General features: G+C 41.3%; 1 protein-coding gene across 1 annotated transcript in view; it reads left to right on the plus strand.

Annotated features, from left to right (window-relative positions):
• Positions 1-2893: 2893 nt before the first annotated feature.
• Positions 2894-27601, plus strand: part of RFTN1 (raftlin, lipid raft linker 1) — a 271732-nt gene continuing 247024 nt past the window's right edge. The window contains exon 1 of the mRNA XM_007937384.2: positions 2894-3038. Within this exon, the coding sequence (XP_007935575.1) occupies positions 2894-3038 (145 nt within the window). The remainder of the gene's footprint in view (positions 3039-27601) is intronic.

Below are 27601 nucleotides of genomic sequence, written 5' to 3' on the forward strand. Positions count from 1 at the left end.
ATACCTACTTCCCATACATTATGCCAATTTTCCAAAGTGGTTGTACCAATTTGCACTTCTACCATCTGTGTAGGGAAATTCCATTTGCTTTACATCCTCCCCAACACTTTGTAGTATCATTTAAAAAAAAAAAAAAAAAAATTTTAGCTCTTCTAATAGATGTAGTTTATTTTATTGTGGTCTTCCTTTCCATTGCCTTGAGAAGTAATGAAGTTGAGCTTCTTTATTTATGTTTCTTGGTCATTTGTGTATCCTCCTTTGAGTAGTGCTTATTTACATATTTGCTATAGAGTGGTCCATCTTTTCCTTATGGATTTATAGCAGTTCTTTGATTGATTGTGGATATGAATCATTTGTTGAATGAGTGCAATGATGTACAGGAGCCTAATCATGAGAGCAGGTGGTCTGCATCTCTTCCCAATTCTGTGATCAATCACAACATGTTGGTCACTTGAAATCTGCCATGGGAAGAATGGTCACACCATGGAAATCAGCAAACAGTACAAATTAGATAGTCCTCCCTGCCCTGCCCAAAGAACTGACTTACCAGCACACCATTAGGTAAATGTATTACAAAATATCTTTTTCTAGTCTGTAGATTACCTTTTCACTCTTTTGAAGGTATATTTTGAGGAATAAAAGTTTTCAATCTTAAAATAGCCCACTCTACCAAAATTTTCCTATGTAGTTAGAGCTTTTTGTGTCCTCTTTAAGAAATCCTTGCCTGCAACTACATTTTTTATTTTATGTAGCTAGGAAGTTTATCAGTTGTAAAATAGTCTACTTTGCTTAACTTTTCCTCTATTGATGCAGGACCATCACGTACAGTTGTATAGTTGTTCACTACACAAGAGGTAACTAGAGGCTGAAATTCCACCCTTGCTCTACTCAGCAAACTATGGTTGGCATAGGGCTGCATCTCATCAGAGGAGGTGGTACCTTTTTCCAATTCTCAGAAAGATACTCTATAGGCTAGAGCTTTGACACCTTTAACCCTATGCTGTCTTTCCAGTCTGCCAAACTGAACTGCTTGCCCTTCCCCTTCACATGTTATACTTCCTGCCTCCATATCTTTGCTCTTGATATGTTTTTCTGTCTCTACATTCTCTCGTTTTAAATCTGTCTGTCAAAGGCTATCTCAAATACCCTCTGTAAGTCCGTTGCTATTTTTCCATTTTGTATTGTGATTTGAATGTCTTGTCTCCCCAACCAGGCTTTACTCCTTGAGGGTAAAGACCACACTATTTGAATCCCTGGTGGTACTTTGCCCACAGTAGGCTTATAGTAAATATGCACAAATGAGTGACCTGTTGGGTCTTGGGTTATTTCCAGCTGTGCTCTGATGGTATAGTCCTCATCTTGCCAGGGTTACCTATTCCCCTGCACTTAGGAGCCCCTGGGCCTGCTTCTCTCTCACTTTGCCTCAGCACCTACCAGTCTGCCTGCTTTTTTGCGGTTAAATAAGCAGTCTCTGTACATATCAGCTATTTTATCTGCAAAACTACAGAGTATTTTACAGGTAATCAGTTCATGCAGATTGCACATAAATCATGCCTGCTCTGGCCCTGTGGACACTAATGTTCCCTTATTAAGGCATAAGTAAGCCTTCCTGTTCTCATCCATTCTTTTGACTTAAAAAAAAAATTACTTAAAAGTATAGCCTAATGTTGCTACATGCCCCCCGCCAAACACCCCCTCCACACACCCCACCATGCACTGCTTTTTTGAGGTTCAGTTTGTTTTTCTGGAGCTTGCCAAGTTGCCTTAGGAAGCTGAGTACCTTGTGAATGGATTGAGCAAAGGGAAATTCTTATCTCCAAAAGGAAGTGGTCACCACGTTTCTGTTTGTGATATTCTTGGCCGGTTAATATTTTTGTGAAATATGTTCTGACGGCAGCACCCGGGCCCTAGAGAAGAGGGAAATATTGGTCATGCTCAGTGCACAAAAGGAAAATATCTCCTGCTGAACTCTGGGGAGTGGAGAAAAAGCCATTTCATGAGTGTCATTCTGCCTAAGTAAACAGAGAACCTTCATTGTTTTTAATCCTTTGAAAGATTCAAAGCTCAGCCCACTCTAGCATGTGCATTATTTTAATATTTCTCCATTTTCTTTTCAAACTGTAGCTACAGATCTTTGCACTAACACATGTTGATTTCTGCTTCCAATTTCCCTGGCCCTGCTATTATTAGTGTTCCGCCAGTTTTCATTTGACTCTCTAAGAGCGTGGAAGTGTACTATTATTTCCCGCAGTTTGGTCTAAAATAGAATAAAAGGGGGACTTTTTGACAGGGCCTTATAAAAGTCCTGCCATGTACTTTTAGAGATGTTTTATGAATATAAATTTCTGTCTAAATAATTACTGTTGAAGGTAAAAAGGACTTTGGAGTTTGGAAATTGTAACAACAACTTATTATTCTCTTAGGAATCACAGCAAAAGTGGCTCATCTCTTGTTTTCTTTCCAGATGGGCTGACACTATAATGCATGGTGTTGCTTTTTAGATCCCATTTTTTAATCATGTACATAGATTATAGTGGATCTGAGGCCCTCTGAAGTATTATTTTTCTCAGAAGAGAAAAAAAAAAAATGATACAGAACAGGTATGCTTTCGGTGTCATTTAAAAAAATCACAGGATGTCTGGTAATGAACGGTATCTCAACAGCAAACGAAGCCAGCCTGGGTACTGTTCTAAAATAGTTGCTCTGGTTTTCTGTCGGATATTAAGTTGTACTCTAGATTTCATAAAGGCTGAGGTCCTTTATGTTTTCTTCAGGAATGGCATGGGGTCTTTTATACTGTGGCATTTAAACACAAAATCTCAGTTAAAAACAAACCACACATTTCCCCTTCCTCATTTTATTTTTTTTTTCTCCTTTTGCTGCAGCTGCTAAAATGGGTTGTGGATTGAACAAGTTAGAGAAACGTGATGAAAAGCGGCCTGGAAATATTTATTCAACTTTGAAGAGGCCTCAGGTGGAAACCAAGATTGATGTGTCCTATGAATACCGCTTCCTGGAGTTCACGACACTGAGCGCCAGTGAGTACATACAGGATCTTGTTTTCTTGGTGACCGGGGTGAGTTTGGGCACAGCCTGGCCCCCCAGCCCTATCCAGGGACTGGGTCTTTAGCTGGGGTTCCTCTGTGCAAATGCTGACAGGGCCTGGCAGGGACATAATTGGGCAAGTAGGCGGGGTGCAGGGGTTTGGGAGGACCTGGAAAAGATGAGCCTGTCTGAAGGGGGTAGTTTATCGAAATCCAGATTTTTATGTGAAACCTCTTACTTTTAAAAAGATAGCAGCTAGTTAAAATCATGAATTAAAGTGATAACAAATCAAAACTTGGGCTAAATGATACACCTGTGTGGGCTGAGTTTGGCCTAAGGGCCACCCAGTTTGCAGGCTCTGCTCTGGTGGTACAGTGCCTAAGGCATTTGACTGCTCACCAGTAGGTTAGTGGTTCAAATCCACCAGCCACTCCATGGAAGGAAGATGGGGCAATCTACTTCTGTAAAGATTTACCACCTCAGAAACCCAATGGGGTTTGCTATGAGTCAGAATCAACTCTGTGCAATGGGTTTGATTTTTGGTTTCATAACAAACCCCATGGAAAAGAAAATTTTCCTTATCTCTTCTTTGTGTGCCCACCCAAACCCACCTGCCTGTTCTCTGCCATCTTTTAAGAATGCTTGTCTGTCTGAGTGTGGCTTTGCCTCACATGTGCCCCAGGGTGTCTCTGTCACCTGCCCCTCCTAGTGTCCTGAGGTCTGAGCAAACGAGGAGTGACCCTGAGGTGACTGGCAAGGGATGGCCAATTTAATAATTCCAGAGCATTTGCTGAGCCCCTCCTGAGTGCAGCGTCAGGCTGGTGCTGTGGGGAAGTTGTGAGGTGTGTCCTGGTTTCCTGGAGTTTCTTCCATAGTGAGGGAGAGGAGATGCATACCTATGGGGAGAAAAAATGAACAGATTATATTGTAAGGAGGAAAACATGTAAAATGTGTTTCAGAGGTGGGAACACTCTTTCTTTGGTAGAAGTGGGTCCCAGGAAGTGTGGTGGTGTAGTACCTAAGGCATTTGACTGCTAACCAGAAGGCTGGGGATTCAGACTCACCAGCCACTCCTCAGAAAGAAGATTGGCAATCTACTTCCATAGTGATACCACCTCGGAAACCCAAGGAGGGGTTGCTATGAGTCGGATCTTACTCCATGGCAGGGTGTTTGTTTTTTTGGTTTATGTAACGAAGGCATTTGAAGGCACTATCTCCCTGGGCTTCTAGGTATATTATAACCTTCAGTTGACAGAAAAGAGAATTAATGGTAAGAGCCTTTGTATTAGTGTCCTAGGGTTGCTGTAATAAACCACAAACTATGTGACTTAAAACAACAGAAATTAATTCTCATTGTTCTGGAGACCAGAAGTCTGAAATCAAGGTGTTGGCAGGTTCATACTCCCTCAGAAGGCTCTACTAAAGGATCCTTTCTCGTCTGTTCCAGTTTCAGTCTGTTCCTGAACTTATAGTAGCATAACTGTGGTCTCTGGCTCTGTGGTCACAGGCTGTCTTCCCTCTGTGTCTGTCTGTCTCTGTGTCTTCTCTTTTATAGGGACATCAGTCATCAGTCATTGAATGAAGATCCACCCTATTCCAGTATAACCTCATATTAACTTAACTCTTTACATTGTCAAAGACTCTTATTTCCAAACAAAGCCACATTATTTATAGGTACTGGGAACCACGACTTCACTACACTGTTTTAGGGGGCACAGTTTAACCCCAAACAGACTTCAGACTTCTGGGTTTGAATTGTGGCTTTGCTGCAGCGTAACTGGGAAAATCACTAAACCTCTGAGGCCTTCAGTGTCCTCATCTATGAAATGAGCCTATGAATATCCACCTCATAGGCCAGTTGTGAAGATTAGAAGAGGGACTATGTGTGAAACTCTTGGCACAATGGCTGGCACAGACTAATATTACTAATATTACTACTGTTGATATTATTACTAAAATTACTACTGTTACTATCATTCCTCCTCAACTATTACTCCCACTTCTCTGCTGGGTCTATAGGCAGCTGAGTACCTCTGCAAGAACATTCTCTATACCCCTCCAAGTTACCAACATCCAGCCCAGCATTGTCCTCATCAAATTAGTTCCTAGAGCTGTCTCTGCTAAATGATAGCATCATCCTCTTCAGTAGTCAGACTTGAACCCTTGGCCATCTATGACTATTCCTTTTGCTTGCCCACACTGAAAATGCTTACAGCAGAGCTAATGTGAAGTTGAATAAATCCAAACATAAACATATTTAAGCTATTTGGTCATCCATTTATTTGTTCAGTAAATATTGACGTGTCTACAACGTGCTAAGCATGTGAGTGATTAAAGGAAAAAATAAAAGCATGCATAGGAAACAACATCAGAAGGAAATATATCAAAATGCTAAATATTGATTGTTAGGATGGTGAGATGGTAGGGGATTATTTTTCTTTTTTTGAATTGAGCTTCTATTTCTTTTATTATTAAAAAGGCTAGTGTTGCTCATAAAACCTTCAGGAGTAGGTCCCCTTCCTTGTCTGTCCATTGCTTCATTGCTCGTGAATCTGAATTGTTTCAGTAACCTTTTTTGCCTCCTGCTTCCTTGTCCCCAGTCTTAGCATCTGCCCTGCTTTCCATTGTGCTTTCTTTGATTGGTTTTTTGTTTGATTCAGTTTTTTGTTTTCTGACTATAAAATGAGCTTATGCCCATTGTAGAAAACTTGAAAAACACTGGGAAAAATCGCAGCTGACCTCCCTGCTTCTGCCTTTGTCCTCCCACGGGCCAGGTCTCTACCCTGCTCAAAGCCCTCCCGTGCTCCTACCTCCCACCAAGTGACACCCACATTCCCTGGCCTCCTTCTCCTGCCATTTGTCTTATGTGTTCTGTTCAGTCAGCCTTTGTGTTGAAACCCTGGCCTCCTTCCTCTTGGCTTTTGCACTGTCTGGTCCCTCTCCCTAGAAGTCCTTCCCCAGATATACACATACCCTTGGCTTACCTCCCTCTCCCCGCTTCATGAAACCTTCTCCACCCACCTATTTAAAATGCCCACCTTACCCCCACTGCCCTATCCCTTTCCCTGCTTAATTTTTCTCCATAGCACTTCTTACCGCCTATATATTGTACTAACTATTTATTTTGCTTATTGTAATTTGTTTGCTTGTTTGTTGTCTGTCTTCCTTCATTAGAAGGTAGAATTCCTTCCTGTGAGTGCAGAGATTTTGTCTAGTTTATTCTCTGTTGCATCCAGCATGCTTAGAACAGTGCTTGGTACATAGTGGATAATCAATAAATAGTTGTTGAAAAACATTTGATGTATATTTTTGTATCTTGCTTGTTACCACGTAATATTGCATAGCAAGTCACATACCCTGTCATTGCATATTTTCTAAAAATATGATTTAATGGCTGAGTGTGATTTAATCACACTGTGTACCGTAATTTATTTAGCAGTTCCCTTTTATTGGGCATTCAAGTTATTTTGAGCTTTGGGCTGCTATAAATAATGTTGTGATAAGTAATGCTGTACATAAATCTTCATGCACGTTTCTGATGTTTTCCTCAGGAATTACTCAGTTGAAGGATACCAGTGTCAGGACTCTTGATAAATTGCCAAATTGTCCTTTAGATAGGAACTCTTTGTGTCAAACACAAATCTGATCATGTTCAACCCTTGAGTTGGTTCCCCTGATAAATGAAGTTGAGGTTCAAGCTGGCACTCAGGACTTTTGGAGCTTGGCCTTGCCCTTTGCAGACTCTCTCCCACATAGCCCTTGAGGACCCATGTGCTGTGGCTGCTGCATTCTCACTCCCCCCTAACAACCCCTTTTCCTAGCTTCCCTGCCTTAGCTCGGGGGGTCCCTGCTGCATAGGGCCACAGCCCTCCCTACTGCTGGCCAGAACCCCACTCCCTCTTCGAGGCCAAACTGAAATTGTTCTTTCTTGACATCCATCAGTCCCATCAGAATTACTCTTTTCTGCACACCAATTGTTTGTTAATACCTCTCTTATGACACTTTTATTACATCATATATTAAACTTATTTGTGTTTCCTTGAGGGCAAAGACCAAGCCTTGTTCATCTTTCTGTGCTCCAGCCAAGAATAGTGAGAATAAGAATAAAACCCAAATGAAACCCACTGCCATTGAGTTGATTCTGACTCATAGAGACCATATAGGAGAGAGTAGAACTGCCCTATGGGGTTTTGAAGGCTGTACATCTTTACAGAAGCAGACTGCCTCATCTTTCTCCCCCAGAGAGGCTAGTGGGTTTGAACTGCTGACCTTTTTGGTTAGCAGCCAAAAGCCTTAACCACTGCACCACCAAAACTCCTTGAGAATAAGAATATTGTTGTTGTTATGTGCTATTGAGTGAGCTACAATGCATAGCAACCCTGTGTACAACAGAATGAAACACTGCCCAGTCCATTATATCAGTGTTTCACTGCTGTTCATAAGGTTTTTACTGGTCAGTTCTTTGAGAAGTGGATGGCCCCTTCCTTCTTCTGAGTCTTAGTCTGAAAGCTCCGCTGAAACCTGTCCACCACAGGTGACCCAGTGCCATAGCCTCCAGCTTCACAGTAACACACAAACCACCACAGTATGACAAACTGAAAATGCGTGGTGAGAATAAGAACAGGGTGTCTTAAATAGTAGGGTTCTAGTAAACCTATCAGGAGCTTTGGTAGCTTAGTGCCCAAGGCATTTGACTGCTAACCAGAAGGCTGGCGGTTCAAACCCACCAACCACTCCTCGGAAGGATGGTTGGGCAATCTACTTCCGTAGTGATACCGCCTCAGAAACCCCAGGAGGGGTCGCTGTAGTCAGATCTGACTCGACGGCAGTGAGTTTGGTTTTTTGGGTTTTTTAGTAAGCCTGTAAAGTAAATATTTGTTGCATGTGCTGACTGATTTCTCTGGCACCCTCCCAAGTTGTTGTTGTTATTTTTTCCCCCAGAGGTTCTAATAAGATCATTCCTTATTGTTCCAGAAGGGGCATTTGTTGCGTGACAGGTTCTGGGTTGCAGTACTCTATTTCTGCTCTCCATTTTTCCGTATTTTTTTTTCAACTTTATTGAAGTACACCAAATAACACATATCTTAAGTGTTAAAACTTGTGAAACTGTCACCATAATCAAGATACAGAACATATACATCACTATCTTTGTAATCCTTCCTTTCCTCAACCCCCAGCTCTGTCCTCAGGCAACCACTTATCTGCTTTTATTTTCTAGAATTTTATATAAATGTGATCATATTGTATGTCATTTTTAAAAAATCTGGTATCTTTCACTTTGCATACACATTTTGAGATTCATTTATTTGGTTGAGTACATCCATAGTTTATTCCTTTTATCGTCCAGTGTTGTTCCATTGTCAATGTACCACAGTTTGTATATCCATTCACCTATTGATGGACATTTGGGTCATTTCCATTTTTAAGCAATTACAAATAGTGTTGCTATGAACATTTTCCTCTGTGTGGATTTTTATCTCACTTTATCCTCACAGTAGCCTGGTGAGGAATATAAATACACACATTCCTTTTTTCAAATGAGGAATGAATGCTCAGAGAGGTTAAGAAACTTACCCAGAGATGAAGTGCTAGGAAGTGACAGTGATCGACTTCAAATCTAGGTCTCTCAGGTGTCAAAGCTCTTAGGCCTTATAAAACACAAGGTGCTAGTCAAATAGACATTAACCCTAAGTAAAGGACTCTTGTTAGAAAACTTGTGTTGGTTTCTAAAGCGGCAACACAAGAGTATTTCTCTTCCATGAGGTTTTGACAACAGAATATTTTTAAATGGCACTTGATATGTTTATTTTTCATAGAGAAGGTGCTCATCTGACTTTTAAGCAAATAACTCGTCAAGGAAAAGAAGTTGGCCCACGTCCACCTGGCGGCTTAGGCAGGATGGGATCACATGCACATTTTTAAGATCAAGATCAGAGTTAACACCATTTTGTTTGTCCCTTGCTTAGAGCTCAGTACCATTGTGGACAATATGCAACCTCACTTGTAGGGTTGGCAGAGGCAAAAAGCAGCAGGAATCACAGTGAAGCATATAAGCTGCCAAAAAACTCAATTCTGGGTGATTTGATTGGGTCTTAAATATTCAATTAACTCTGGTCACCGAGGGATAAACCTGCCCTTTGATGGGTTTCATTGCAGACGGAGGCCCATAAAGCATCACAATTTCTGCAAAATGGTGCCTCATTATCCCTTTTATGTATGCGTTTTGCTAGCTTCTCTGTGCCAGGCCTCTCTGATGCCACTTGAAAGCTACCTGTATAATCTCCGTGAGAATCAACTGTATTTTATGCCTGTTTGGTGGCAGGGACATTTGGCACAGTGAGTGGATGGTGTAATGAGGCCAGTGCCTGGGGTCTGATCCTTGCTTGAACTGTCTAGTCTTACGGGAGCTGCCAGCCACATGACTGTTCACATTTCAATTGAAATCCATTATAGTTAAACAAAACACAAAATTCACTTCTTCCATTACATTATTTACATTTTGAGTACTCAAAAGCCATCCATATGTGGCTGGTGACTGTCATACTGGACCATGCAGACATAAACCATTTTTATTATCACAGAAGTTTCTGTTGGACAGCGCTCCTAGTTTGTTTTCAAGGAAGGGAATCACAGTTCCAGATCAGAATCTGTGTCTCTCTAATTCAGAATACTGTACCATTTTTTCTCGTGAATATTTGCCCTAGTGGGATCACTAGGGACCATATGATGATGAGTCATTGATTCCATAGATAGTTACTGAATATTGACCTTGGGCCAGATGCTGTGACCCTCAACAGGAGTCCACTCTAGACCAGTAGTCTGTGCTGGTTCAGCATCTCTTACAGATGAAGAACCAGGCTATTGTAATACTTGACGCTAAGTGGTGATAAAAGGGACAGTGGTAGCACTGAATCTTGATATGGAGCCCATCAAGGAGTACTTGAGATCTCCAAGTCAAGTTGGAGTTAGCCAGGCAGATTATGAATCAGAAGAAGAGGAGAGAAAGAGATAATCTTTGCACCTGTGGGAGGGACCAGGACTCGGATGCAACATTGCAGGTATGGGAAGCTGCAGGCAGTTCAGTTTGTTTGGAGTGTAGCCTCTGGAGAAGTAAGTGAAGTGTCTAAAGTGTTGTGTTGAGGAATCTACGCTGTTCGTAAAAGCACTGAGGTTTTTAAAGAAGAAGGGGAAGGTGACATGATCAAATTTGTATTCTGGAAAGAGCTCTCTGGGATTAAAAACAAACAAACAAACAAAACAAACCCAACAAACTCACTGCCGTCAAGTCTCATCCAACTCACAGTGACCCCTCCTTGCGTTTCCGAGGCAGTATCTCTATGGAAGTAGATGACCCAGCTTTCCTTCTGAGGAGTGGCTGGTGGGTTTGAATCGCCAGCCTTCTGGCTAGCAGTCGAATGCCTTAGGCACTATGCCACCAGAACTATGAAGAAAGTGTAGAAGTGGCAGGTCTGGGGAAGGGGAAGCCATTGTAGTCATCAGGCCAGGGCAAAAGTTTCCTCTATCTGTGTAGTGTCATTGGGGATGAAAAGTTAGTGGAGTCAAGAGAGTTTAGGAAGTGATACCCAGGGACTGGTACATAGGAGGTAAAGGCTGAGAGAGGGGGGAGAGTAGAGAATGAGATTTAGGTCTCTGCCTGGCCACCAAGATGGAGAGCAGATGAGGTCTCCACAGATGAGCATTCTCATTCTGCTTTAAAATATTTCAAATTATGCTCTCACTTGATCCAGGTATCCTGGAGAGCTGGAAGGAAGATTTGTTACTCTTTTTATTTTTTTTTTAATTATTTTTTCAGATGAACAAATTGTCTTGACAGGCTAGTAAACAGTAAGTGGTGTCAGAATCCAATATTTTAACTCTTTCTACAGGATTTTTCTACTGCACAAGAGCTCAGTGCCAATCTGTCAGTCCTACTGAATGGTGTCTCAGTTGTGTTTGTTTTGTTGTTGTTTGCCGTCTAGTCGGCCCCAACTCATAGCGACCCCTCCTTGGGTTTCCAAGGCAGTATCACTACGGAAGTAGGATTGCCCAACCTTCCTTCCGAGGAGTGGCTGGTGGGTTTGAACCGCCAGCCTTCTGGTGAGCAGTCAGGTGCCTTAGGCACTATGCTACCAGAGCTCCTTGTGTTTGTTTAGATACCTTTATTGAGATATAATCTACATAAAATAAAACACATCCATTTTAAGTACATGGTTTTTAAACATCCTTATAACTACCACCACACTTAAGATAAAGACTTTTTCCATCACCCCAGAAGTTGCCACATGCCTCCCCCATCCCTGGCCCCAGACAAATTTTCATCAGTTTTCTGTCACTGTAGATTAGTAGAATATCATTTAATGGAATTTTACAGTACTCAATCTTTTGTGTCTGGCTTCTCGAACTTAGCACGATGCTTTTTTGACTCATTCATGCTGCTGTAAGCATCAAGAGCCCATTTCTTTTTATTCCTTAGTAAGTCTGTTGTTTGGATGTACGACAGTTTGTTTACTCATTCTCCTTTTAATCATTTGGGGCTATTATGAAAAAGCTGTTTTGATCATTAGTGAGCAAGTCTTGTGTGGATGGATGTTTTCACTCCTGTTGGGTAAACATGTAGGAGTGGAATTGCTGGATTGTGTGCTCAATGTATGTTTGGCTTTCAGAGAAAGCATCCGACTGTTTTTCAAAGTAGTTGCACCATTTTATGTTTCCAGCAATAATGTAGGAGAACTAGGAGCTAACCTAGTTTGGATAGAGCTAGTATTATTTCAGCATCTATTTAGGAGCTTTGGTGGTGTAGTGGATAAGGCATATGGCGGCTAACCAGAAGGTCAGTGGTTCAAACCCACCAGCCACTCTGGAAGGAAGATGAGGCAATCTACTTCCTTAAAGATCTACTGCCTTGGAAACCCAATGGGTATTGCTATCAGTTGGAATCAACTCCATGCCAGTGAGTTTGGTTTTTAGTTTGAGTGTTGCATTAATGTCTTTTAAACAAACTAACAATAATCTCTGGAGCTCTGGTGTATAGTGGTTAAGAGCATTCAGCTGCTAACTCAAAAGTAGCAGTTCAAACTCAGCAGCTTCTCCATGGGAGAAAGATGAGGCACTCAGCTTCCATAAAGATTTAATGCCTTGGAAACCCTCTAGGGCAGTTCTACTCTGTCCTGTAGGGTTACTATGAGTTGGAATTGACTGAGTGGCAGTGAGTTTGGCAGTTAGTAACAACAACCTTATGAAGTGGGTGCTGTTACCTCCATGGGATAAAAGAATAAATTGAGATATAAAGTTTGGAGAAGGTAATAAAAGTAACTTGCCCTAGGCCACCAAGCTGTGTTGGATGTGCTCAGTATATCCCATTGTCCTGTTGAATAGCAAAGCCTTCATTCTGGGTTTTCTTGGTTCCTGAGTCTCTTGTACATTGTGTTGGATTAAAAAAAAACTGAAGATCTCAACATGAAAAAGTTGAAAAGTAACTTATCCTGCATATCTTTAAGCATATCTTCTTAAAGTTCATCTTCTATTTTTCCTCTTGATCCTTGCTTATGAAACATTCCCATGGTACACATTAGCATTTCTAAGGTCACTCCACATCACCACATTTTTAAAATTCCTATCCTTGTGGTTTTCCTGTCTAGGAGGTCTTTAAGAGCTGACCTTTGAGATTTTTTTTTCTGCAGCATTGTGCTGACCAGTCTTAGACTTGGATGTTGCCTGCCAGCATTTTAGCTTTAAACTCTGTATATAAATTTTGGGTGGTCATGATAATAACATAAGATGACATTCATTATTCCAAGCATGCATATTGGGCAATGAATCATTAAAGAGTCCAGTTTTTATTTAACTTCCTGTGTGGGTAACCTTTGCCCTCAATATAACTGCAGACACAGATGATAATCATCGTCTATTTAAGTTGTCCTCTCAAGCCAGGGCTTCAAACTGGTTCATTCTGGTTCAGCCCCCTGCTGAGAACTGCATCCCCCCCCCATATATACTGAATCAGAATCTACGTTTTGACAAGATCCCCAGGTGATTCTTATAGATCCCTAGGAGATTGTTATATATATATGTATATATATTCTCCTAGACAGGAAAATCACAAAGATAGGAATTTTTAAAATGTGGCAACGTTGAGTGACCTTATATATTGCAACATGCAATCCTCCACTGACAGACAGGTGGTAGCTATATTGAAGTTCAGTGGGGGCTGGAAATCGAACCTAGGTCTCCTGCATGGAAGGCAGAATTCTACCACTGAACTACCACTGCCCTCCAGTTAGAAATGACCTAGTGCTGACAATATAGAACAAGTATTAACAGACTTAGCTCAAGTCTGTGATGTATCGGAGAGTTAGCTAGGATTAATACCTGGCTTGGTGCCTGAAGGTCTGGACACCTCCCCCCTCCCTTTTACTGGAAGCCCATCATAGCTGTGGAAAGGAAGGGAAAGAATTGGGGGGGCTGGGTGGTTATTTGCATTACAGGAGGATTCTTGGTTTAAAGTGGGTTTCGCCATGGGGTTCCTTTAGATAGAGCCTCGAGTGCCCTGAAGTGTTTGTTTTGCCATTCTTTAATGAGGTATTTATTCTCTCTCTCTAAATATGATACCTGCAGTTTTAGAACATATCAATTAGTCTATAACATTTGCATCTCTTCAGCAGAACTGAGCATAAAGTCATTGATGTTGATGGCATTTTTTTTCAGGTTAAACAAACAGACCTTGAAGCAAAATGTCAGAAGCTGTGGGTGAGGGGAGATGGATGGATAAGGAGGAAGGCCCAAAGCATCCCTTCATATCACAGCACAAGGCCCCACATCTGAGTTGGGGGCAATAACTTTTTTATATCCCTTCAACCTTAAGCTAAGGAGCCCTGGTGGTGCAGCAGTTAAGCACTTGGCTGCTACTCGGAGGCTGGTGGTTCAGACCCACTCAGCAGCTGTGTGGGAGAAAGACCTAATGATCTGCTCCTGTAAAGATTACAGCCTAGAAAACCTTGTGGAGCAGTTCCACACATGGACTGGCCATGAGCTGAAATCGACTTGACGGCACTCAACAACAGTAACAAACTCTTTAAATTTTTTTTTTCTTTTACATTTCTTTGATAACAATAGCAAATCTTAAGTTTACTCAAGGGAGGGTCCTCCTGCTACAGCTGTTGATCTTAGTGGCAGAAGGGCTCTCTGCTCCTATTTCTTCTTGCCTGCTGGGGAGAACTTCTGCTGGAACAGGTGTGATAAGAGCAGTGGACTTGGATGATGATGATAATAATAATAATAATATTATTAACAGTAATAATGGTAATATCAGTAATGGAGCAGGCACATTGTTATCGTTGGTAGGTGCTATCATAAATTAATCCTCACAAGGATCTTTATGTCCCAGATGAGGAAACGGAGCCTCAGAGAGGTTACCTGACATGCTCATGGTCACACAGTGAATACATGCTGGGGCTAGGATTAGAACCCAGACTTGCCTTCTTCATATCCTTTGCTTTTAAGTTATATGAACTGTACCAAAGGTTTCTTCTCAGGTATAGCTTTGATATTTTGTAGAGCTGATCTGTCCTTAGAAGACCCCAACTGTGATATCCCTCCCTTTGATTGAGTCCTAATCTAGGGAGAACTTGCCTTTATGTTTTGGTGAATAATAGGTGATGGAGATGAAAACAGAAACTGAGTGTTGTCTTATGCTGTATGGTTTGCAATGCTTTAGCTCAGTTAATCCTTACAATTCTGTAGATGATGTTTGCAGTCCTGATTTATAGATGGGAAGACTAAGATGCAGGTTGTCTTGATTTACAGAGCCACAGATAGAGCTGAGACCACCTGAGTCCACATCATGTGTTTTGCTGGGCTGGAAGCCACATTAAAGTGCCGCTTCCCTGTTAAGGATCAAATTTCTTATTTTCCAAGACCATGGACATTGGTTAGCAACCTGCTGGAGTGTAGTGTTACTCCCACTCATTGCTGGTTTTAAAATAGGACTAAGTTTGCCACAGCCAACCACCCTGAGGGGATGAGTTGTTGGGCCTGTGGGCTCCGGACCATGTTTGTGGGGGACATCAAACTCAATTGGCATAACATACTAGACAGAAACATTTTTCTACATCTTACTCTGGTGTGTAGCAACTGGGGTCTTAAAAGCTGGCAAGCGGCCATCTAGATGCACCAACTGGTCTCTCCTTGTCTGGAGCAAAGAAGAATGAAGAAAACCAAAGATGCATGGGAACAATTAGTCTAAAAGATTAGTGGATCATGTGAACCTCAGCCTACATGACTTTGAGACTTGAAGAACTGGATGGTGCCTGGCTACACTGTCAGCCATTTGGAAAGGGACCAGTGCAGAAAATCCTGGATAGAGTGGGAGAAAAATGTGGAACAAAACTCAAAACCGTAAGATAGACCAGACTTACTTTTCTGACAGAGATTGGTGAAACCTCCGAGTCTATGGCCCCTAGTTACCCTTTGGACCTGGAATTGAACTCAATCCTGTGGCTTCCAGCCAAACAATAGACAGGTACATAAGGTGAACATTTACACTAGGTAGATACACTCTTTAGAACAATCAACCATGGGAAATCACAAGGGCAGTGTTTGCACGGGGAGATAGCTCAGAGGGCAATAATGCAGAAGGACACTGGAAAAGGTAACCACAGGGAGGAAGTGGGAAGAGAGCTATGACATTATGGGAATTACAATCAATGTCATGAAACAAAATGTGTATGACATGTGGAAAATGAATCTGTTCTGTGAACTTTCACCCAAATCACAATTAAAATAAATAAATAAATAAATATAGGGCTAAGTTTGACCTCTAGTTCAGATTTAGAAGGCAAAGTCTGAACTCGGGTGTGTGTGGATGGCTGTCACTTACTTTCAGGTATGTAAATGTGCCAAGCTCAGAGCTTATCCTGTGCTGAGTATAAACCCCTCCTTTGGTGAAAATAGTATGTTCACTAGGGTAGGGAAACAGTTTTCTTTCCTAGAAAATTACTCCCTGCTCCTCTAGGTAGCATCAACGTCTGTGAAACCATCTGTTCCTTCCAATACAATTTGCAGACTATTAGATTAAACAGTTTCTCCTGACCCACTTTCAACTTCTGTTTCCTTTCCCTGTTCATTAATAAATTGTGTAGCAGAGTTTTCATAGAGAGTGTGTGTGTTTATTTATTTAATTTCAGTTTGGGTAAAAACAATCATTGGGTGCTGTGAAGTTATTTAATTCCCTACCTGCATTTCATATTTGTTTTCAGTTTCTATAATTGCTAAGAGTTGGTTGTGGTTTTTAAGACTGACATGAGGAAGTCAGTGGCATGAGTTATGAGTGGAGGTTCTGGTTGGGAGCTGTACTAAAAACAGACTCTGTTTTCAAACAGAAGATGCAAAGAGCGGTGAGGAAATCAGCTCTCAGCAGATAAATACGTCTTTATGGAATTTGCGGGGATTTTTAAAGATAAATGAGATAATATGTGTGACATAGCTTTAAGCTTTGCTGAGCAAAGCTGCTATCTATCTTCATCATCTGTGTTGTTGCTTTTGGTATTGCAACCAAGTCCACTATTAGCATTAGCTTTATTGTTAAGTATTCACTAATGGGGGTAATAAGATTAGATGTAAGAGGGAAAAGGCATGCTTCCCATTCCTTTCTTAATATAAAACTCTTCATGTTTCTTTCCTAGCTACTCCAAATCCAGACCAAGAAAGAACTCTCAGTCATGTGTGAAAACAGGCTCAGGCGTGTGTATGTGAGTGTGTGTGTGTGAATGTGCATGTGTGTATATATGTATAAATGTGTGTGAGTGTGCATGTGTGAGCATGTGTGTAACCCAAGCAGTAAATTTCAATGACTTTAGGCTGCCTTCAGTAAAATGAATTTCCTCAGTTATAACTGTTACCTGTCAAAGCAAAACCAAATTATTTTTCCATGGAGATTCATAAAAGCAGCCTATGGTAGTGGTAATAATTTTTTAATCTAATTTGCTTAAAACTGAACAGAAAACAAGTTAATGTTTTATGTATCCTACTAATTATTGTTTTTCCACCACTCGTGTGTCAGTTTGTCCAACTGTGGTGGCTTGCATGTTGCTGTGATGCTGCAAGCTATGCCACCAGTATTTCAAATACCAGCAGGGTCACCCAGGGTGGACAAGTTTCAGAGGGGCTTCCAGACTAAGACTAGGAAGAAGGACCTGACGATCAACTTGTGAAGAAAATGGCCAGTGCAAACTTTATGAACAGCAGTGGAACACTGTCTGATACAGTGACAGAGATAAGCCTCTCAGGTGAGAAGGCACTCAACATATGAGTAAGGAAGAGCTGCCTCCTCAAAGTAGAGTTGACCTTAATGACATGGATGGAGTAAAGCTTTTGGGACCTTCATTTGCTGAGGTGGCATGATTCAAAATGAGAAGAAACAGCTGCAAACATCCATTGATTATCAAATTTACACAGTATGAATCTAGGAAAATTAGAAGTTGTCAGAAATGAAATGGAATGAATAAAGATTGATACCTTAGGCACTAATGAACTGAAATGGACTGATGTTGGCCATTTTGAATTAGACAGTGGTATGGTCTACTATGCTGGGAATGACAAATTGAAGAGGAACAGTTTCACATTCCTTATCAGAAACAAATGTCAAGATCTATCCTGAAGTACAAGGCTGTCAGTAAAAGGACAATATCCACATACCTACAAGGAAGTCCAGTTAAAACAACTGTCATTCAAATTTATGCACCAACCACTAGTGTCAAAGATGAAGAAATTAAAGATTTTTACCAACTTCTGCAGTCTGAAATTGATCATTCAATCAAGATGCATTGATAATTATTGGTGATTGGAATGTGAAATTAGAAACAAAGAGGAAGAATCAGTGCTTGGAAAACATAGCCTTGGTAATGGAAATAACACCGGAGATGGCATGAAAGAATTTTTCAGGACCAACAACGTATTCATTGGAAATACCTTTTTCCAACAACACAGATGGCAACTATACACATGGACCTCACCAGGTGGAATATGCAGGAATCAAATAGACTACATTTGTGGAAAGAGATGATGGAGAAGCGTAATATCATTAGTCAGAATAAGGCCAGGGGCAGACTTCAGAACAGACCATCAATTACACAATTGCAAGCTCGAATGGAAGCTGAAGAACATTAAAACTAGTCTACGAGAGCCAGAGTACAACCTAGAGTACATCCCACCTTAATTTAGAGACCATCTCATGAATTGATTTGATGTGTTAAAAACTAATCACTGAAGACCAAATCAGTTGTTGGATGACATCACGGACATCATACCTGAAGAAAGTAAAAGACAGGAAAGAAAGAAAAGTATATATCAAAATGGATGTCAGAAGAGACTGTGAATGCAAGGGAAGAAAAAAAAAAAAACTTGCTGCCATCGAGTCAGTCTCGACTCGTAGTGACCCCCCCTTGGGTTTTTGAGTTGGTATCTCTATGATAGTAGATTGACCAATCATCCTTCTGAGGAGTGGCTGGTGGGTTTGGACTGCTAGCCTCCTGGTTAGCAGTCAAATGCCTTAGGCGCTACACCAAATGGAAGAGCTGATGAAGTAAAAGAACTGAAGATTTCAAAGAACAGCTCGAGAAGACAAAGTAAAGTATTATAATGAAATGTGCAAAGACCTACAGTTGGAAAATCAAAAAGGAAGAACATGCTGGACATTTCTCAAGCTGAAAGAACTGAAGAAAAATTCAAGCCTCCTGTTTCAACACTGAAGGATTCTATTGGCAAAATATTGAACAGTGCAGGAAGCATCAAAAGAAAATGGAAGAAATACAGAGTCACCATACCAAAAAGAACTGATCAACATTCAGTCATTTCAAGAGGTAGACTATTACAAAAAACTGATAATGTTGAAGGAAGAAGTCCAAGCTTCACTGAAGCCATTGGCAAAAAAACAAGGCTCCAGAAATTGATGGAATAACAATGGTAATGTTTCAACAAAGGATGTAATGCCAGAAGAGCTTATTCATTATGCCAAGAAATTTGGAAGACAGCTACCTGGCGAACTGGAAAAGATCCATATTTGTGCTTATTCTAGGTAAGATGATCCAACAGAATGTCAAAATTACTGAACAATATCATTAATATCAAAGGAGCTCTGGTGGTGTAGTGGTTAAGACATGTGGCTGCTAATCAGAGGGTCAATGGTTCAAACCCACCAGTCATTCCATGGAAGAAAGATGAGGCGGTCTGCTTCCATAAAGATTTATAGCCTTGGAAACCCAATAGGAGTCGCTATGAGTTGGAATTGACTTGATGGCAGTGAGTTTGGTTTTTTTTTTATCATAAATACCAAATGAAGGAAAATTTTGCTGAAGATAAAAAAAATAGTTGCAGCAGTACGTTGATAAGGAACTGCCAGAAATCCAAGGCAGTTTAGAAGACAGCATGGATCAAGGGATAATATTGCTGATGTCAGATGGATCTTGGCTGAAAGCAGAGAATACCAGAAAGATCTTTAACTGTGTTTTATTGACTATGCAAAGGCATTCAGCTGTGTGGATCATAACATGTTATGGATAGCATTGGGAAGGATGGGAATTCCAGAACACTTAATTGTGCTCATGAGGAACCTGTATGTAGACTAAAAGACAGTCTTTCGAAAAGAAAAAAAAGCACGCTGAGTGTTTTAAAATCAGGAAAGTCATGTGTCAGGGTTGTATCCTTTCACTATACTGATTCAATCTGTATCAAGCTCCAATCTTACTGCCATCGAGTTGGATCTGACTCATAGCTACCCCTCCTTGGGTTTCCGAGGCAGTATCATTACGGAAGTAGATTGCCCAATCTTCCTTCTGAGGAGTGGCTGGTGAGTTTGAACCACCCGCCTTCTGGTTAGCAGTCAAATGCCTTAGACACCAGCAAATAATCCCAGAAACTGAACTATAAGAAGAAGAACATGGCATCAAGATTGGAATAAGACTCATTAACAACCTGCGATATGCAGGTGACATACCTTGCTTGCTGAAAATGAAGAGGATTTGAAACACTTACTGATGAAGATCAAAGACTACAGCCTTCAGCTGAATTACACCTCAACATAAAGCAAAAATCCTTACAATTAGACCAATAAGCAACATCATGATAAGCAGAAAAAAGATTGAAGTTAAAAGGATTTCCTTTTACTTGCATCCACCATCATGGTCGCAGCAGCCAAGAAATTAAACAATGTGTTACTTTGGGTAAATCTTCTGCAGAGGATCTCTTTATAGTGTTAAAAAGCAAAGATATCACTTTGAGGAATAAGGTGTGCCTGACTCAAATCATGGTATTTTCAGTCACCTTATATGCACACAAAAGCTGGACAGTGAATAAGGAAAACCAATCTAGAATAGATACCTTTTAATTATGGTGTTGGCAAAGAATATTGAATATACCACGCATGTCTAGAAGAGCAAACAAATCTGTCTTGGAAGAAGTACAGCAGAATGCTTCTTAGAAGCTAGGATGATTAGCCTTGGTCTCATGTGTTTCGGACATATTATCAAGAGGGACCAGTCCCTGGAGAAGAACATCATGCTTGTAAAAACACATAGTCATTGAAAAAGGAGGACTGTGAAGATTTTTTGACCCTGGCTGCAACAATGGGCTCAAACATAGCAACAGATGTGAGGACGGTGTAGGACTAGGCAGTGTTTCATTCTGTTTGTTGTTCATGGGCTCACTATGAGTCAGAACCATCCTGATGACAACCAACAACAACAACAATTATTATTAGCAAATACTGCTTCAAATAATTTTTATACAGACATTTCATCTGATTTCATTGTAATGCACAATCATTTTTTGCTCTGACTGGATTTCCCCAATGTTTCTAAAGACAGGGGGCCTACTGAATTTATCTGTAAAATATTTTCAAAAGCAATTCTGGTGTGAGAAGGTAGTTCATATTCATACATGACTCTAGCTTCATGTTCCATGTTACTGTCATTAAGTCTAGAAAGTCATTCCCTCAGTTCTGGGTTTCAGACATGCCTTAAGCTGTTCTGGGTTCACAGGTCAGATCTCCTGGTAAATAAAAATTATGTAGGCAAGAGATACCTCCTTCACTTAGTAGCAGCTGTGATTTTTTTTTTCCCCATTATGTTACAGAAACATACTATTCAGTAGCATGCATATGATCTAACGAGAGGAGTATATGTTAGTTTGACAGCCTCATTCGCCCTCTTAAAAAAGGAAGGGGATTACTTCATCTGGCTGTCCAGGTATAAATTCAGAGTTGGTTGGTCAGCATGAACACAACTTGAGTCCATGATAAACAAATGGGGCTTTTGACATAAGATAGGTAGGGCATTCCTAAGGGGCTGGTATGGTTGGTGGGGTAGACTTTCCTTAATGGAGACACTAGTCTTCTCTGACAGCTTTATTCAACAGAATTAAACAATAAAATGTATATTGATTAACTATTCTTTCTCAGACTCCAATGTGGTCAGTGGTCTCTATGTAGGAACCAGTGTCTAAAAAAATTCCAACAAATTCTAGGGAGATTAACGTCCTAACCCAGTGTCCGTTTCCTTATATCTGGATACTAGTCCAGTTGGGACACAACCCTATATTAGGATCTTTGTGTCATCTTGGAGAAGTAATCTGTTTCTGCTTACCATGATTTCTCACAAATGTGGTGGGTCCTATGTAGCTGGAGATTTGTCTGCTGTTTGGTGGCACAGGAAGACCCTGGAAATCCTAGACCAAATCTAATCCCTGGGCTCACCAGACTGCAGCCTCGAAAACCCCTGGATTGGTGCCTCAATAAAACCATTCTCCTGAGGAGTAGACGAGCTCATCTAGGCTACCCATATCCACAGGCTGAGCTTTTGGGGCCTTAAGAGATGAAGCCAAGATACGGTGGGCTTCTGCTTCCAGGCTTTAACCCATCATGGCTTTCTTGATGAGAAATAGCCTGTTTGACCAGAATGACATGAGGTTTATGAAGGAAAAGTTACTGCTAACATCCTGTGCTGGGATAATGCCAGAAAGAGGGACAAGCAAGAGACAGAAGGGGATTAGATTTTTCGGAAATTCTCTGCTTTATTGCCCAAAATGATGGCCCAACTGCTTGAATCTAGAAAGCATAAAGACAAAAACTTACTCCCATTTCTACTTGCTGGTTTCTGACTATTGACTTCATGTAAATGAATTAGACCAAAATAACAAAAATCCAAGAACAGTTATCTTCCCCACTAATACCCTTTACTTCCTTTGCTGTAAAGTATGATGCCAGAAGTATCTTAATGCAGGTGATTAGGGGCAGTGGTGACCCACCGAGGTTTTTATTCTCCCAGCTGGTAACAATGTTGGAGTGCTAGACAGAGCTTGGACTTGGGAACCAAGTTCACTGAGGTAAAAACTCCACTTTCCTGCTTAGTAGTTGTGTGACACTGAGCAGCATGGTAGACACCCTTTTAAATGGCCCCCAATGATCTCTGCCTTCTGTATTCATGTTTTTGTATCATTTCCTTCCCCTGAGTGTGAGCTGGACCTAGTGACTTGCTCCTAATGATGGAATACAGAAAAAGTAATGAGATGTCACTGAGGGAAGCCAAATACCATATTGTGAGTAGCCCAGTAGAGACTCCCACATACCAAGGAACTGAGGGAGGTGTCCTGTGAACAGCCAGTGAGGAACTGAGCCCTGAGTCCAACAGACTTTGAAGAACTGAATCCTGCCAATGACCACGTGTATGAGCTTGAAAGTGAATCCTCTCCAATAGAATGTTGAGATGACTACTGGTCTGGCCTGTATCTTGACTGCAGACTCATGAGAGACCTTGAGCTTGAGGTACCCGGCTAAGTTGCATTTGGATTCCTGACTTAGAGAAACTGTGAGACAGTAAATATTTGTTGGTTTAAGCTGCTAAATTTAGAGATAACTTGTTATACATCAATAGATAATACAGGCAGCTTATTTTAAGAGTCTTTTTTGTTAGCCCTATACGACAGACAGCACTATGGAGAAAGTACGAGACTCGAGCACAGACTCTTGAGCCAGACTGCTTGGCTTCAAATTTTGGCTTTGCCACTTCTCTGTGCCTCAGTTTCATCCTCTGTAAATTGGAAATGTAGTGCCTAAGGCACTTGACTGCTAACCAGAAGGCTGGCAGTTCAAACCCACCAGCCACTCCTCGGAAGGAAGATGGGGCAATCTATTTCCGTAGTGATACTGCCTTGGAAACCCAAGAAGGGGTCGCTATGAGTCGAGTCCGACTTGATGGCACATTACAACAACAACAACAACAACAACAACAACAGCCTCTATATTACAAGAAGACTAGCTAGACAGGAAAGAGAAGTGAGTTCTGATTGACACAGGCCACAGTCTTTGCAACAGTGAATATGAAGAAGGGGCCACATTAGTAATTCTTTGCGACTGTCTCCAGTTGGGTTTCCCTTGAGGGAGTGAGTACTCGCAGGAGGAAGCAGAGTGAGGGAAGCAGCGTAGGGCAAGGGTAGCAGCTAAGCAAGGAGGTGGTCTCGGCTGAGGGCTGCTTCAGCCTGACCTCATGGGTAGCTCTGGAGCATGAATTACATCACAGAATTGGTCTCACCTTGAGACAAGAGGGCCACCTTTTATGCCCCTATGTTGGTCAGCCCTTAGCAGCCAACACCCAGCAGCTGAGGGATGTGTGTACTGGCCTTTGCATATGGACCAGGGCAGGCAACCAGAGAGATCTTCTCAGTGATCAGCCAGTTTGGAAGCAAAGGACACTAACGTTCGTTTTCCAGCCTTGTCATTTCTTTGATGTCAGGGAGACACATTGGTAGCATCTCTGTTTAGTTTCATTCCAGGGGCCTTGTTGAACACAGCACATCTCTTCTCAAGACTGAATCTATGTTTAAGAAAATCCTGCTTTGACTACAGTTATTCATCAGCCTTGCTGTAAATTGTTAAGCCTGGCTTCCAGCTGTGGAAGTCAAGATTTTTGACTGTTTAAACATATTGAAATGCAAATGCCCTGTGGTTAGCCTTCAACAATGCCCTAGAACTTATGTAAATAAATGACTGTGAAGGAGTTTGAGAGGATGGGCAGCAAAGCCCTCTCTTGAATTTGAGAATTTTTCTTCATTGGATGCCACTGCCTGGTCGCTGCTGTCAGTGATGATAAGATTCAGTTCTTCCCAGTGTCTGCTGCTCATTGTAGGTTGCTCATTTGTAGGTGCAACTATGTTTTTTCCTCCTTTCTTCTTTATTATTCTTTTTGAAATTGGGCTTCTCTAATTAAGTCCTCTAGTATAAACATAACCATTAAATTTTTGTCTAGGGAAAGAAATATGTATACATACAAGACACCAAACACAAACAAACAAACAAACAAACAAACAAAAAAACAACGAAACCCACTGCCATGGAGTCTGTTCAAATTCATGGTGACCCTAGAAGAGAGATTTGAACTGCTCCATAGGGTTTCCAGAGCTGTGAATCTTTACAGAAGCAGAGCGGCTGGTGGGTTTGAACTGCCAACCTTTTGTTTAGCAGCCATATGCCTTAAGCAGTGTGCCATCAGAGCTCTTTCTAAGACACCAGCTGTCCTTAATTTTTGAGAGTTTCTTGTGTCTTCTTGCTGTTTTCACTTTATCTGCTTTCTAGCAGGAACATAAAACTGCATTCAATTGACATGCTCTCCTGCTGGGAAACCAAGACACATTACACCCTTTCTGTGTGTTCCTAGTTGTGATGAAATGGTAGAAAATCTCCAGCAACCTTTAACGAGATGGGCACTGATGATGTATCCAGTATCAGGAAGGAATATGATAATTTACTCATTTTTCCCCATTAAAGAAACAGCATATGAGTTTAGGCAGCTGATGCCGAGTGAATACTAGTGTGCTTTAACAGAGACACCATTAATAATTTACTTTAATAGTGTAATAGTTGCTGTTTTTCTGACCAAAATTTTATTTCCACTCCTGTGTTATGGATGAAAAGTAAGATCAATTAATATTGAGTGATGACAGCCTCCCTGCAGAGAGAAAATAGGAAATCTTGGTGTCGTCATCCGCCTTGCGACTAAGAAATAGCTTTTCTTAATTGTACGGAACAGAGAAACCCAGGGGGATGTAATTCATTTCTCTCCAGCTTGCGATGTAAATTGAAAGTAAGGAAAAATAACCGCATACCAGAGTGGGGACGTGAACCCAACCACTGAGCTGTGTCTGGCATGCAGGGCTCACTAGAAACAAGCCAGCACTCTCCCCCACAATGGAGAGCCTCCATCGACGTGAAATTTGCTCCCAGCCTCTCATATCACATGTGGCCCATAGTGTTTCTTTCTGGTTGAGTTATGGGAGCCCCTCTGCCTAGAATGTTCTGCTCCAAGATCTTCCCAGGCGGGGCTCATTCCTTCTCATCCTCCAGATCTCCGCTTAAAGTAATCTTCTGAGAGAAGCCTTCTCTTATCATTCTGCCCTTACCCTGCTGCCTTTCAGCCTCTGCTCTTTGCTTTATTTTCTTCATGGAACTTAACATCCTCTGAAATCAATATTATGTGATTGTTTGGTGGTCATATATGGTTCCCCAAGTAGAATGTTAGCTCCACAATGGCATGTCTTTACCTTGTTCACTGCTAAGTCCTCAGTGCCTCAGTACTGAGGACATTTTTTAAGCCTTCAGTACATATCTGTTGAATGAGTGAGTGATAAATGTAAAAACTCTATCCAGTAAACAAGTTGCTGTCGCATCAACTCCTGCCTCATCATGACCCCATGATTATCAGAGTAGAATTGTGCTCCCTAGGGTTTTCAGTGGCTGTTTTTCAGAAGCAGTTTGCCAGCTCTTTCTTCCAGGGTGCCTCTGGGTGGACTTGAACCTCCAACCTTTTGATTAGCAGCTGAACACATTAATTCTATGATTCAGAATAATTAAAAATTGTGCATATGAGACTCATGGAACTAGAAGAGGAATTAGCATTGTCCAGTTATGATACCATGACTGTTGGGACTTGACTTTTACTGTCAACCAGCACCTCACCTGGGCTCATTACCCCCCCCCCTTTCAAAAAAAAAACAAAAACAAAAACAAAACCATTGCCATTGAGTTGATTCCAACTCACAGTAACCCTGGAGGATAAGGTAGAACTGCCCCATAGGGTTTCTGAGCCTATAAATCTTTATGGAAGCAGACTGGCACATCTCTCTCCTATGGAACTGTCAACTTTTTGATTAGTAGCCGAGTGCTTAGCCACTGTGCCACCAGGATTCTTTCTAAGGTGCCTTATCTGGTAGTAATTATCCAAATCTGAATTCTGAGAAGTTGTGTATTTTTTTGTTTGTTTGTTTTAATTTGCTTTAGTTTTCCATTAATATTTACTCTTTGGCATGGGGGTACCAAGAGACACTCCAGAGATCTCCAGGCTTCCAGACATACTTTCCTGCCCCCATTGTGTAGCAGCAATCCAGTTTCCCCGGACACTGGGACCTTTCACCCTAGCCAGTAATTACCTTCTTGGCTTTTTGGTTCTGTAGCATTTGTAGTCCAAAATGGCCAAGAGGCAATTTCAACTTCCAGTTCATGGAAATTATCATTATGTCTCCTGGTGGAAGCATTTCTTTCCTGGGCACCAAGACCTCCAACCCAGTGTACCCAAAAGTCATGGGGAGAGGATGCAAAAAAACATAAAGTATATTAAGGTTCAACATACTGCTTGATTCCTGCTGTTGTTGCTAGTTTCTGTTGAGTCAATTCCACCTAAGCAGATTACCAGTCCTGTCTTCCAAGGAGCCTCTGGAGGGGTTCAAACTACCAACCTTTCAGCTAGTAGGTGAGGGCTTAACAGTTTGTGCCATCCAGGGACTTCTAGATGTGTGTATTGGCTGTGGAAGAAATAGAACCAATTCAGATTTATTCCTCACCTTGGAAGATAAAACTCCAACATGTCAGAATGTTGTCTCCCAACTGGTTCCATAAGGAATGTAGGATTAATAGATGATACTTTTAAAGCAATAGACAGAGTTTTGCAAACACAGTGTGGCTAAGGCTCTTTGGATTTTAACATTGCATTGTGTAGTGAATTAGTGGTTTAAAAATTACATTAGGTGGGAGCCTATTTTTTTCTTCACCTCTCCTTCAGTGCTTTAAAGTGACCATCAGATGCCCATAGATGTCCAGTTCATTGTTCCCTGTATCACTCATTACCACAAGATTGGCTGGCTTCCTGGGGGTGTACTGCCATCTTTCTCGTGGCTCCAGGATCAACTTGTGTTTATCTTGGAGGGAGGAGGGTGAATAGCAGCATTAACTAATTAAACAGTGGCTGTTTATCAGCCCATCACCCTGCACGTCAGAGAATAGCACTGGTGGAGTGATTAAAAGCATGGGGTTTGGTGTGCATGGATCTGGGTGTGAAGCCCACTGACCTCATGTGAGACCTGTCTCTTCTACGTATCTGCTGTGTGACCTCGGGTGAGTTACTTAGCCCCTCTGTGTCTCAATTTCTTATTTGTAAAACATTGATAAATACCCTGGGTTGTTAAGATTGAGTGAAGTCATGCAGAGAAGACATTGGGTAGGACCCATGGGCATGGATAAGGC

This window comes from Orycteropus afer, unplaced genomic scaffold, assembly GCF_000298275.1.
Source record: "Orycteropus afer afer isolate SDZICR_OR568_19922 unplaced genomic scaffold, OryAfe1.0 scaffold00003, whole genome shotgun sequence".
NCBI lineage: Eukaryota > Metazoa > Chordata > Mammalia > Tubulidentata > Orycteropodidae > Orycteropus > Orycteropus afer.